At 38.3% G+C, this 12,341-nt stretch overlaps 3 protein-coding genes across 3 annotated transcripts; 2 read left to right on the top strand and 1 right to left on the bottom strand.

Moving 5' to 3' along the window:
- Positions 1–28: 28 nt before the first annotated feature.
- LOC116766102 (elongator complex protein 4) lies at positions 29–4,638 on the bottom strand. The gene is made up of 7 exons (XM_032655761.2): positions 4,336–4,638; positions 4,231–4,266; positions 4,028–4,143; positions 3,463–3,697; positions 2,976–3,238; positions 2,440–2,674; positions 29–171 (listed from the first exon to the last, which is right to left on the bottom strand). The coding sequence occupies exons 1-7, from the start codon at positions 4,442–4,444 to the stop codon at positions 80–82; spliced, it is 1,086 nt and encodes a 361-aa protein (XP_032511652.2). The 5' UTR covers positions 4,445–4,638; the 3' UTR covers positions 29–79.
- A 380-nt stretch (positions 4,639–5,018) lies between these two features.
- On the top strand, positions 5,019–8,885 carry LOC116766451 (eukaryotic translation initiation factor 3 subunit M). The gene is made up of 7 exons (XM_061522938.1): positions 5,019–5,206; positions 5,625–5,804; positions 6,745–6,839; positions 7,224–7,439; positions 7,562–7,827; positions 8,175–8,318; positions 8,632–8,885. Exons 1-7 carry the CDS (start codon positions 5,162–5,164, stop codon positions 8,844–8,846), a joined length of 1,161 nt encoding a protein of 386 aa, XP_061378922.1. The 5' UTR covers positions 5,019–5,161; the 3' UTR covers positions 8,847–8,885.
- Positions 8,886–9,268: 383 nt separating this feature from the next.
- Positions 9,269–11,188, top strand: LOC116766322 (SUN domain-containing protein 3-like). Its single transcript, XM_032656146.2, has 4 exons — positions 9,269–9,511; positions 10,150–10,302; positions 10,388–10,674; positions 10,770–11,188. The coding sequence occupies exons 1-4, from the start codon at positions 9,326–9,328 to the stop codon at positions 11,062–11,064; spliced, it is 921 nt and encodes a 306-aa protein (XP_032512037.2). The 5' UTR covers positions 9,269–9,325; the 3' UTR covers positions 11,065–11,188.
- The last annotated feature ends 1,153 nt before the right edge of the window (positions 11,189–12,341 follow it).

Raw genomic sequence — 12,341 nt, 5'->3', positions numbered from 1 at the left:
GATGTTACGAGGAAAGGAAACGCAGCTGTGTGATCGTATCGTGTATTTTCATTACAAACATCGTTATACAGAACTGTTATTAGAAGTCTATATCTTTCTTCTTGAAGCCGCCGCAGGTGCCGGGCGTGGCCGTGACGTCGTCCTGCTCGCGCTCGCTGGACTCTTGGAGTTCTGAAACATTACAAGTTGTTTCCTATTTCTTCGTCTTTTAGCCATCATAACAAATACAATTTTTAAAACGAAGCTAGACTAGGACACTAGGTCATTTACTGATCCAGCTATATGCAAGTGAAAGACCCTTCAAAATCGGTACAGCCTTTTAAAGAGTAGCAACAGAGTAGAGTAGTAACAAACAAATAGACAAAAATAAAAAAAATCTGTTTCAGTACATGTACCCAGGGATGTGCACAGAGATTTGGGTTAAGGTAAACAGAATATGTTGGGAAAAAAAAATACCAATTTTCATCATAGTTCCTTCCTCTCAAACATCGATAGTAATGAGATCTAATACTTTCGCGAGTGTTCATTTACATGAAATTATTATTTTAACGGGCAGACGAGATGTGCGCCGTGATCACGGTTGCTGCGAAGTAAACGAAACGTCGGGAGTGTAGTTTTAAAAAATAATTAAATACGCGAAGTAATCCGAAAATACTAGTTTCATTTAAACATTGATAATATTCGCGCCCAAAGTTACAGCAGTGAGCAGTCCGGTCTGAACGAACATCTATATATTTTATGAATATCTCAACTACATCCGAGCCACGGAAGTACCCTAAAACGATTACGATCTGTTCATCGACGCTTTATGAAAGTTATTTAAATCGGAATATCCAATGGAGATCCAAACATTATTATTATGATTATTTGAAAACAACAAACTAGGAAAACAAAACAATTTATTTCTTTGTACATAAGTCCTGGTGGTATGGAGGTTAAAGGCCTGCTTCTCATACGCGCGGGTTCGAAACCTGGCAAGTTTCAATGTGATTTTTCCGAGTCATATGTACTTTCTAAGAGTATTTAAACACCACTGACAGAAGGTCTCACAGAGCAGTAGCGGAATAACGAGCCCAGCCGGGAAACTGTCTAGAAGACGCCACAGCAAGCCTTGGGGTCTAAATAGCCCCGAAAAGTGCTGGTGCATAAGGCAAGGGGAAACCACTGCAACTATCTCTTCCCAAGAAAGTCATCATGTATACGGATCACTGATACGTGATGACCACGAGTCTGCAAAGACTCTAGCGATGATTGTACACAACCTACTAGCTAATTAAAACTATCATAATACTTTTTATTAAAACGAGTAACATTACCTTTTTTTACTTAAATCTAAACTGGTCACACACCTTCCCTTTGTAATTATTTTAATTTTATTATCAAACGACAATATGAAAAATCTACTCGTAATTAATTTCGATAAACATACACCAGTACAGAGCTCACAGCTATAATTTTCCATAATTCACTTTTTACTAATTAGCTACTTAAAACTTATTCATTTTCGCTTAGAAAGACAAATGACAATATTCAATAATAACAAAATGGCGAAAAAAATACATGAACAGTTTATCGACCAATCAGAGAGTCCCGTTTTAATTGACAATTAACGCATTTTTATGACATTTTAAACGAAAAAAAGGAAGCAGTGCCTCTCGAATACAACACATGCGTAGGTTGTACACACACAAATGCAAACATTTTCTGCACACAACACGGGATTTGTAGATCGTCCTTGAGATCATTTGTATGGAAAATAAGCACAGAGTAGTTGTGCCTACCGCCGCTCTGGCTGCATAGCGGCGCTAGCAGCTAGCGGCGGCCGATCGAAAATGTTAGTTTTTACGTTGATAAATGACACTTTTAACAACTCGTGAATCAAATGTCATTTTGAATGTCGGTAAACATTCGTATTCCGTAATGTGTGGTTCAAAGAATGTAAGAATTACATAATGTATGTTTAGTTGTTCTATGGGTAGGGTACGCAGTGCTTACTGGCATCTACGGTGTGCACGCCACTGCACGTACCACATACATCCAAAAGCGTTGAAAGCGTTTAAGTGCAAACTGATACATGACTTCCATTTATTCCTATGGAATATATTTTTTATGTAAAAGTTGGCAAACAGGCAGACGGCTTGCTTGATGGGCAGTAGTCACCGTCGCCCAGAGACATTCGCAACAGACATGCTACGGATGCTTTGCCAACCTTAGTTGTTGAGAAAAAGGGAGGGGTGGGAATAAGGTAATGATAGGGAAGGGAGGGAACAGGGAAAGGGCAGCCAACTCTCTCACTCATAGGACGAAACGCAGTCATTATTGATCTTCTGTGAGAGCGTGTACTTCCCCGGTCGAGGCAGCCCATGTTTGAGCTGTAGTAACTTGACCACAGCAAGGCTCTACCACCTTAAAAACAGTTTACACGAATAGTGTTATAACCTGGCGGCAGGTGCAACTTTTCGATGACAAACTTCTTCCTCTTCAGCTTGAAGGCCAGGTCCAGGCTGGGAGGAACGAACGCCACCAGGGAGCTGACTCCCGACAACTTGCTGATGTGGAACAGCCCGTGGTACTCGCTGTACACCGGGTTGGTCTCCTTACTGGAACCGGCGAACGACTCTATCCGCACCGCGTTGTCGATAGAGTAGAGAAGCCTTTTCATTATTTGATTATCCTACAATTATATTAAAAAACTATATGTCATGTACATACTGCGATAATGTGACTAAGTTAATTTTGAAGCTGACAAGCTGAGACCCGCTACTTCGATCGCATTAATAAAGTTTTTTGTATACAAGAACGCTGAATACACATCAAAGTAATAATAATTTCTTAAATCTTAATATTAAATGAAGCTTCCCAACACATTATTTCATACAAACTGAGCGCCTCTGACATTATATACACATATAGACGTGAATGTAGCCAACACGCCAGCGAGACCTTTAAAGGCGGCATATAAACATGTCACTCACTTCAAACAGATGCTCGGGAATTGTGATGAAGACAACTGCATTGGTGTCTCTGATCAGAACCCTTAAGCTATATATCAACTTAATGAGATCCTGTCCGTACTTGCTGTCATGGTCACAGTCAGTGGCCAACCACACGGGCGAACCCAGACACTGGATGCTGATCCGAAGTATATTTTTGTTTTTACTACCGCTCCGATATTCTTCTTTGGATAAAACCTTTCCGATTTCTTTCAACAGATCATGATACAGACAGTTCCTAAACCCTGCGGACACATTGAAATTAAATGTTTAATATTAATCATAAAACTTATACTGTTATGTATTAGTTATACTTGCTCGGTATCATTTAAATAATATGCTGTCAAGTGTCATGTAGGTAGATCACTTTACTACAATCAGTCTTGTTACGAGCACCATAGATATGTTACAAAATTTATATAATTTTATTGAATACTACATATATATAAAATAACAGTATATAAGTCACCATTGCTCTTTCCATTGCTCGGTTTCAAGTGACAATAAGTTAAATCAACATCTCTAACAGCCAGCTCCTCCATGTGCCTGCTGAGATCAAAGTGATGGCCGAAGTTAGTGTTGCTTCCAAACGATGACTCCACTTGGCCCAGACCTTCATACCTCCAGGCGATTTTCATCTCACTGTTAACATCTTGATTTGTTTTGTCTTCTTGTACTGTACAGGGTGTGGGGAGCTCTTGGATCTGAATGAAAAGGATTTTTTTAAACTTCAAGAAATATTTGTTCAAAAAGGCTTTTGTAGTAAAAATATTGATTTTCATTAAACAGAATAGTTTCAACCCTGAATTATTCTTAGTTGTATATGAGACTTCAATCGGAATCTTATTTGAGCCAGTAATAAATCCTAAATGGAACTGATAAACACTCTTATAGACTATTCCATATATAACTGATGATATTCCAATAAGAAAGGCAGACATTCTTCCAATTATTTGGCGAGAAGAAGAATTGTTCAATAAGAACACATTCTAATCTAGTTTTACATTCATTTAACTTAACCAGACTCTACCTACAATTAACTTGGGATTTTCATCTGCAGAAGCAACAAATAAGCCATGTTTACACACAACTCCTTCAGCTAGGAAATACTTTGAGAGAACTCTGCTATAACTGCCTAAGACATCTTCCTCTGAAAATTATAAATTTTGTTACTACAATTTGTAGTTGTCCTAATCATTTATTTGTTCAATATATTTATTATATTTATTATACTCACCCACGGCGAAAATAGAACCGACAGGTAGACCACCTCCTGAAATTACATGTTATAGTTGAAGTCATTATAACCTTAGAGGAACTACACGTTTGAATAAATACGCACCGACTATAAAGTCCAAGGATGGTATTCCGGAAGATACATAGGGAATGTTATTTTTTAATTTTGTACCACTTAAACTAGATCGAGGAACTGCTTTTTGAAAGCTCGACATATCGTATTTATAGTCAATATTGATAATATGTAACAATAAACCTAAAAAATATCTTGTATATAACAAAAAACTGTCTTAAACTTAATGAACAGTTTTTATTTTTCATGAAAAGGTTCAAAACTTCGTGTTTTGTATAAAGTATTGTAGGAGAGATGAAAAACAGAGCACATTTTGTATCATCACAACATTAAACATTCATAATTGACATTGACATACTAGTTTTTTTTTGTAAATGTCAGACCTCAAAAAACCACAGAATGCAGCAAATTATACACTCGCGTGTATATTATACATATAATGGCTGCAGCTTTAAAATTATTCTGTTATGGGTTCTCTCGCAATGTAAACATGTTATCTTATGGTATGCGCTAAAAAGAAGTCTAATATACTTTGTATACCGTAAGAAACATTTCTCCAATTGATAAAACTATTTTCATATGAGGCTTTTTAATTTTAATATAAAATTATTATAGCGTAGGCAATATTTTCTTTAATCAATAATAAAAAAGTAGTGTCATGAAGTTAATAACCATCACCACTTACCATATATATCCTTTACTTGGTTAAACTCTATGTCAAAACTCAACAGCTATTAACAAGCAGTTGTCACAGGTTACACGTAAAAATAAATGCATACTTCTTAGTATTTGATTATAAATTTATGATACCAAAAAGGACCATTATTTCAGTCGCATTATAAAGTTTTAACAATTAAAAATGCAAGGCCCAGCAGTTTTTATGGACATATCGCTAGAAGATCAGGTGAGTTGATGTGCACATAACCTCTAAAAGTTACATTTTGCTGCTCTGAGCCTTATATTTTTATTACTTATCCTTGTAATTCCGATAACGATTTGCTCTTGCGAGTTTTCCAGGATATATTAATTTCACTTTATATCTCTTACTACTCGTCTAGTATTAAGCGAAAGTCGCTGGAAATACACAAACCATTTCTAAGATCTACCGGGACAAACATGAAATGTCTGTTTTAAAGTGTTGCTTATATCGTAATGATTTAAATACCATAGTGTAATGGATCTATCAAAACTCTGTACACAGCTTGTAAAACATATATATTTGATGTTTGGAAGTACCCTTACTAATGTTTTCTTGATAATCTTTACTGCTTTCTACTTACTACTTACTTTATAATTTTAAATGGTGTATTTTTTCATTTCAGGCTTTAGAACTCAGAAAGTATTTCAAAAGCCTTGGTGCTGAAATTTCTGAAGAAAAATCTCCTAAGGGTATTGAAGACGATCTTCACAAAATAGTAGGAGTTTGTGATGCATGTTTTAAAGAAAACAATGAAGCTGATATTGAGGCCATACTGAACAGTATAGTGTCCATCATGGTGTCCGTGAGTATCCTCATCTGAGTAGCAGAGATGTTATGTATTATTCGTTCTCATTTGGTGGTAAATGTTTTTCAAAAGGGCCTCATAACATTCACTGTACCTTTTATATCAATTCCTTTTATTTTATTTCCCCTACTTATAAATCTGTTTACATTTTATATATTGAGAGAGAGTTACACTTTTTACTGGACCCAACCAAAATTTTGCCTGGCATATTGAAACCTGCCCGTCCTTACTGAGTGTAATTGACATCATATATAGAATACACCTAATGTCATAAAAGCATAAAGTTAGTCCCATAGCTTCTATCGACAACCACATCTTAGGATATACTTAAGAATTTACGGTAGGTTGCTGACCCTTCAGAAGAATTTAGCTTAATTTTGTCATGTTAATCTCAAACTACATATATGTTCTATAACAAGTGTAACTTAAATGACACAGGTCTGTAAACCGACACTCAAGTTATTAAGACAGTCTACTTTATTCCTCTTCCTTGTAACTTGCTATCCGTTAGTTTCACTTGGAGGGTATTGTCCGATTATAATATCATGTGGAGTATAATGTAGGTAGATTGTTTTTATATATTAGGTTCCGTCAGTCGGTCTTGCTACTTACCATGATACATATGTTACGAAATTAATATAGTTTTATTCAAGACTATGTAACGCAACATTTACAACTACCCCCGAAGCCTGTCCACTGTTTTCTTTAAAATTTGCTTCAAGTTTTTCAGGTTTCATTACATAGTGTTGCTGTTTGTTGCCCTTATATTATTGTGTTTTTCTCGTTTCAAACCTACACCGATTGTGTTAAGTTCATTAACTTTGAGTCATGTCACCTTTTGATGAACTGATGTTTAAATCAACTTTTGGAGTTGAGTTTGAAAAGGTTTTTCACTCAAAATGATTATATTTATTCATGTGTAATGTTTTGATTACAGATACCTCTTGAGAGAGGGGAAAATCTTATCCTGGCGTTCAGTCAGAGACTCACTAAGTCCCCTGGACCTAAGCTGGGCATGGTCGCTCTACAATCGTTAGTTCATATTATTACTATAATAATCCCAGAACAATATTATTAATGAGATCTAAGATTTTCGCGAGTATTCATTTAAATGAAACTAGTGCTATTCGGATTTACTACGCGGATTTTATTATTTAAAAACTACATAATCCCGACGTTTCGGTTACTTTGCAGCAACCGTGATCACGGGCAGACATTCACACCTCGTCTGCCCGTGATTATGTAGTTTTTAAATAATAAAATCCGCGTAGTAAATCCGAATAACACTAGTTTCACAATATTATTAGTTGTGGCAGTAATGTTTATACTTGTATTTATTTAACTTTAAGACTACAAAATATTTCTGTATGGCTTAGTATTAAAAGGAATCACTGCAGCAAACATTACTCGTTCCAGGTTGTGGCGCCTCTACAACAATTTAGAGTCCAACTCTCCTCTCCGTTATCATGTGTACTATCACGTCATTGAGCTAGCTGCCCGAGTGGGTTCTGTGGGTGAGGTGTTCAAGGGGGTGGAACAGCTGAAGAGAGAGTTCGCCACATGCACACCATCCAATGAACAGATGCAAAAACTCTACAGGTTACTCCATCAAGCGTTACTGGGACAGAACAGGTGAGGGGTTTCATATAAAATTCCAACTAACTGTTTTTCAGTCTTGTTACTCAGCACAATAGTTATGTTACGAATTTAATATAGTTTTATTGAAAACTACAACTTATTACTAATGTTTACAGCGAGCTGGCAGCCAAGGTCATGATAGAACTGCTTGGTACTTACACCGATGAGAATGCCTCATATGCCCGGGAGGATGCCATTAAATGTATAGTGACGGCCCTCGCCGACCCCAATACCTACCTCCTGGACCCACTGCTAGCCTTGAAACCTGTGCGCTTCCTGGAGGGAGAGCTGATACATGACTTGCTCAACATCTTTGTGTCTGAAAAGTTATCTAGCTATTTGACCTTCTATAAGAATCACAAAGAGTTTGTTCATTCTCAAGGTGAGGCTTTCAATTTTCAAATGTACATATTAATAGTTTGCTCACATTACTTATTAATATTTTTTTCTCTCTGAGTAATGGTAGGGTTTGATAGTGATATTTAACATTTTTAACTATTAATTTTGACTTTAGAAATTATGTTTTTATCTAAACCTATAGGTTTACCATATATGGTAAGGTTTTAAAATTGACAGAGAGACAGATTTTTTTTATTCAAGACTAATTAATGATTGTAAAAGATAAATGATCTACTATAATGCAAACATATTAGTTATTATTGTATTAATGTTTCTATGAACACTCCACACAGTCTCAGTATACCTATGACATGTATCTTACTCTTACAGGTCTGAATCACGACCAAAACGTGAAAAAAATGAGAATACTGACGTTCATGCAGATGGCAGAGACAAACCCGGAGATCTCTTTCGACGAGATCATATCAGAGTTACAGATAGAAGAAAGGAATGTGGAGGAGTTTATTATAGAAGGTATGTGGGAGGAATATCCTGGAAACATTACATGTGTCTGGACTGAGACTTCCTTATGCTGGAATGGAAACGGGAAGGAGTACAAATTAATTTTTAGGGAATTCTTTGTTTCTTTAAGTCAAACTTTGTTAACATTACTTACAAGTCACAATTCACACTCTATCTCTTTTTATCTCCCCCCCCCTCCCCCTCAGGGAGTGTTAAACGTTAAACGCAACCTTGTTGGAAGTCGCATAAGAAGTTTCACTTCAATAAGTGCTTAATGTGTGTGGGTGTAAACTGTGACGTCATAGTTGGTCGTGTGTGTTGACAGTGTTGAAGACGCGCCTGGTCCGCGCCCGGATGGACCAGTCGTCCCGTGCCGTGCGCGTGTCCAGTACAATGCACCGTACGTTCGGGCGCGCCCAGTGGCTGGCTCTGCGCGACGTCCTCTTGTCCTGGCGCTCCAACGTCCACCAGGCCCACGAGTCCATGAAGTCCGTGGCCGCCGCTCAGTTGGAATACGCCTCGCAGTCTCCCAAACCCTGAAACCATTTCGCCTTTTGATACAATATATATATTTAAAAACTGATGCGTCTCTTTATTTGTGTTCCATACTATTTCTTGCTTGTCTTTGTCACTTAAGTCTGTACTGTCAAAATTTCTCTTCATCTTACCGATTGCCTTTAGAAAACGACTGTTTAATAATATCTATTTCTAAACGGTATTCTATTAACGTTTGTCGCGTTTCTAAACTGAAATCCTTTTAATAAACACCTGACGCCATCTTTGATATTTGTAACAAATGTAGGTTGATTTTATATCGTATTTTAAAAGAAACTATAATATATTTTCCTTTTTTTATTTAGATTAATTGTTTATCGATGACTGATGATATATATCTGAAGTTAGTTTTACATAATAACAAACTATATTCCTAAAAAAAGTAAACCTGTCAATTTGATGTCTTCCTTCAAATCTTTTTAACAAGTTGTACAGAGAGGTATCTTTCTATATTTGTTTTGTATATGGATTACGAGCTGGAACACGACCTGTGTTTCCGTAACGCGTTCCGGTCGTTCGTGTGTGTGGTTCTGTCCATGTTGCTGGGTCTGCAGGTGTACACCTACTTCTGGGCGTCTCAGGACTCGTTCGACGGAGACTTCTCGGATATCAAATATGTTGTGATGCAGCTCACACGGGGTCTCACTGATGTAATTAAAATGTGCAATTATAAATGAGAAAGATTGTATGAAGTCCGTATGCGTGTTAGTTCTAAATTGTTTACATACGTAGCTACAGCTCAAATTAAAAATATGATTGTAAAAACAAGAACAATATAGGTCTACGTTATACTATAATTTGCCTGATCCATGAATTTAAAACTGGAATGGCTCCGTATTGATGACTTCAAGTTGGGACTAAGGTATAGCTCGCAGTGGAAATTAATTATCTCAATGATAACACACGATGCCCAAAAATCGTCAGTATTCTATAATGAATTACAGATAGGAGATTTAAAAGAATGAGCAATTGTATATAAAGCTCTTTCAAGCTCTGAAGTCGACGGATAGGTACCTTTTATTAATAGTAATTGGTCTCTTTTGTCTCTCTGGTTGTGGTCGTTCGTTAAGTTTGCGTGTTTCTAGAGAGTTGAGCATGGACACTGACATTTTTGATCGGCATGGCTTCTTACAGAATAATCAATTCAGTATATTTCATTTGTAATTTGGGTTAGTAAAAATAAATAAAGCCGATACAGTTTTTAATCGGTTGTTAAAAATACCCAAATATTTAGCTTAAAATAATATTGGCCGTGTGGTGCCTTCGCATAAGGTTGTTTCTTTATAAGGTGAATCGTAAACATGAAAAGCTCCAGAACGAGATGGAGCGTATATCGGCAGCCCTGCCAGCTGTGGCGGCGGCAGCGGGCCGAGCCAGAGACGCTTTGGAGCCCCGGCGGAGTCCGAGACAACTGTTCGACGTCCATGACTACGACCGACAGGTAGTTAATAAGTTAGTGCGAGTTATATATAAGGAGGTTAGGTTATAACGAGCTGCAGAATATACACAAGTAAAACAATTTTAAGATAGTAGACTTCGCCCTGGAGACCGCTGGAGCGCGGGTGATCGACACCGGCGACACCCTGGAGCACTTTATCCACGAATCGCCGGTGGGCTGGGTGCTGCACTCTATAAGTGCGCTGGTGTGCCGCGACTGTCTCGGCGCCAACGCTATCATCAAGCCGGGAACGCTGCCAGGGGAGTGTTGGGCCTTCAAAGGTTCTAAAGGAGAGGCCACGATCCGACTTCTAGGGACAGTACGCATCACCGGCCTCAGTTTGGAACACATACCAGCTCACATCTCTCCCACCAAGTGGGTTTCGGTTACTTTACACGTGTGGAATTACTTTTGTATGCCAGCACAATAACATCCTCACATAACCCCTCATCGCGTCGATGTATTTTCAGAGAGATATCTTCGGCACCTCGTCTCTTTCAGTTGGAGGGTCTGGAGTTCCGAGGAGACCCTTATCCATACGATTTCGGCACTTTCGAGTACGAGAAGGACGGGAAGCCGATACAGTACTTCGAAGTGTTGCATCAGCCGTCTAAAGGCTACAATTTAGTGCGTCTCAAAATATTTTCCAACTGGGGTCACCCGGTGTACACGTGTGTGTACAGAGTGAGGATCCACGGAGACCTGGTGCCGGGCCAGCAGCAGCACAACTCCAACGAGGAGGAGATGCGCATCGAAACAGAATAGAGAGGACCAAGCTGTATATCAATCAATATTTTTAAGTTTTCGTTTATTTATAGTTCCCTGTAGCTTTTCTACGTGACTACTTTATTATAATGTGTTATTATGCTAAGCTGTTAAAGGTTTCATACGAGCATATCGTCGTATTATTATATTCCCATGTATTCCAATGACTCTTATTGTACTCGGTTGCCATTAAAGCGTACGAGCACAATAAGTTTAAATGACATTTAATCCTTTTGCATAATTGTTTTCAACAGTGGCACCACTATCGCCAGGTATCCTCGGCTATTAAAGCGTGGCCAGGTGCCTGGTGGACGTGCCATTGTGTTCTTGCACAAAACCAGAGAAAGCCAAACCCGTGCGTGGATGTTAATCTGGGTGTCCGGCAGCCGAATGCTATAAAATAGTTCCATTGTCACGGGACAAAGCGTCAATGCACATAAATTAACATGAGCGAAGTGATCATGAGCGCCCGCTGCGCGGCCCGGCTAATGGGTTGGCCGTCGGGTCTCCTTTGTGATCGGTGACGTCACGGACACGTGAAAGGATAATATATCGCCGGCTAAATAAATGATATCTGACCGAGGCAAAAAACCTAACCCGCCCTTTCCTTAGCACTTCGCGAAATGCTACACAAGTCCAGGATATGTACGTACAATACTCGGACCGATAGCGGACAGACGACCGCGCACAGTCCAGTGATTTATTCGACGCTCCGAATGTTAGAGTGACAGAATTATTGGTGTACGAGAGAATTCCAATAGCGGGGTATAAATCTGAGTTCTGCTCATGGGGAAATAATAATCTCGGCGAGAGCCAAAACTTGTCTCTGCGATAACCATCACTATGATAAATTACAACGCAATTATTGCTTGTAATGATTATTCTATATCGAATAATATTAAGATCAAGAAAACACAAAACTCCAGAATCACAAACTAAGTCATTTTTTTATTCCTACATAACAACGTTTAGTCGAGTCCATCTTATTAAGTCATGCCGACACGCGTCGTCCGTCAGGCAGGCGTTAAATCGATATGCCACGTAAATTCCATCTAATGAACATAAAAGAGACACTATTACTGTAACGCAGTCCTCGGTTGCCGTAATGACGTTTTTTCTACCGACAAATAGCCGTCGTAAAGGGTGAAAGCTTCTCCGTGAGCACCGCCTACACGTATTACTCAATATTAATGATCCGATGTTAGTCCGGATGAGTACAGTCCATTCGACATTTATTAATGACGAGAGCTATTCAGAATATCTGTTTACTTATCGCT

The sequence above is a fragment of the Danaus plexippus genome, chromosome 15 (assembly GCF_018135715.1).
Source record: "Danaus plexippus chromosome 15, MEX_DaPlex, whole genome shotgun sequence".
NCBI lineage: Eukaryota > Metazoa > Arthropoda > Insecta > Lepidoptera > Nymphalidae > Danaus > Danaus plexippus.
The sequence above is the reverse complement of the archived record's forward strand: the minus strand, read 5'-3'. Positions and strand labels throughout refer to the sequence as shown.

Coding starts and splice junctions, on each gene's coding strand:
- LOC116766102 (XM_032655761.2), bottom strand. CDS start 4,444: ATGTCGAGCTTTCAAAAAGCAGTTCCTCGATCTAGTTTAAGTGGTACA. Junction 4,144..4,230: donor CGGTTCTATTTTCGCCGTGG/GTGAGTATAATA, acceptor TATAATTTTCAG/AGGAAGATGTCTTAGGCAGT. Junction 3,239..3,462: donor GAGCAATGGAAAGAGCAATG/GTGACTTATATA, acceptor ATGTGTCCGCAG/GGTTTAGGAACTGTCTGTAT.
- LOC116766451 (XM_061522938.1), top strand. CDS start 5,162: ATGCAAGGCCCAGCAGTTTTTATGGACATATCGCTAGAAGATCAG. Junction 5,805..6,744: donor TAGTGTCCATCATGGTGTCC/GTGAGTATCCTC, acceptor TTTTGATTACAG/ATACCTCTTGAGAGAGGGGA. Junction 7,440..7,561: donor GCGTTACTGGGACAGAACAG/GTGAGGGGTTTC, acceptor TAATGTTTACAG/CGAGCTGGCAGCCAAGGTCA.
- LOC116766322 (XM_032656146.2), top strand. CDS start 9,326: ATGGATTACGAGCTGGAACACGACCTGTGTTTCCGTAACGCGTTCCGG. Junction 9,512..10,149: donor TCACACGGGGTCTCACTGAT/GTAATTAAAATG, acceptor TTTCTTTATAAG/GTGAATCGTAAACATGAAAA. Junction 10,303..10,387: donor TCCATGACTACGACCGACAG/GTAGTTAATAAG, acceptor AACAATTTTAAG/ATAGTAGACTTCGCCCTGGA.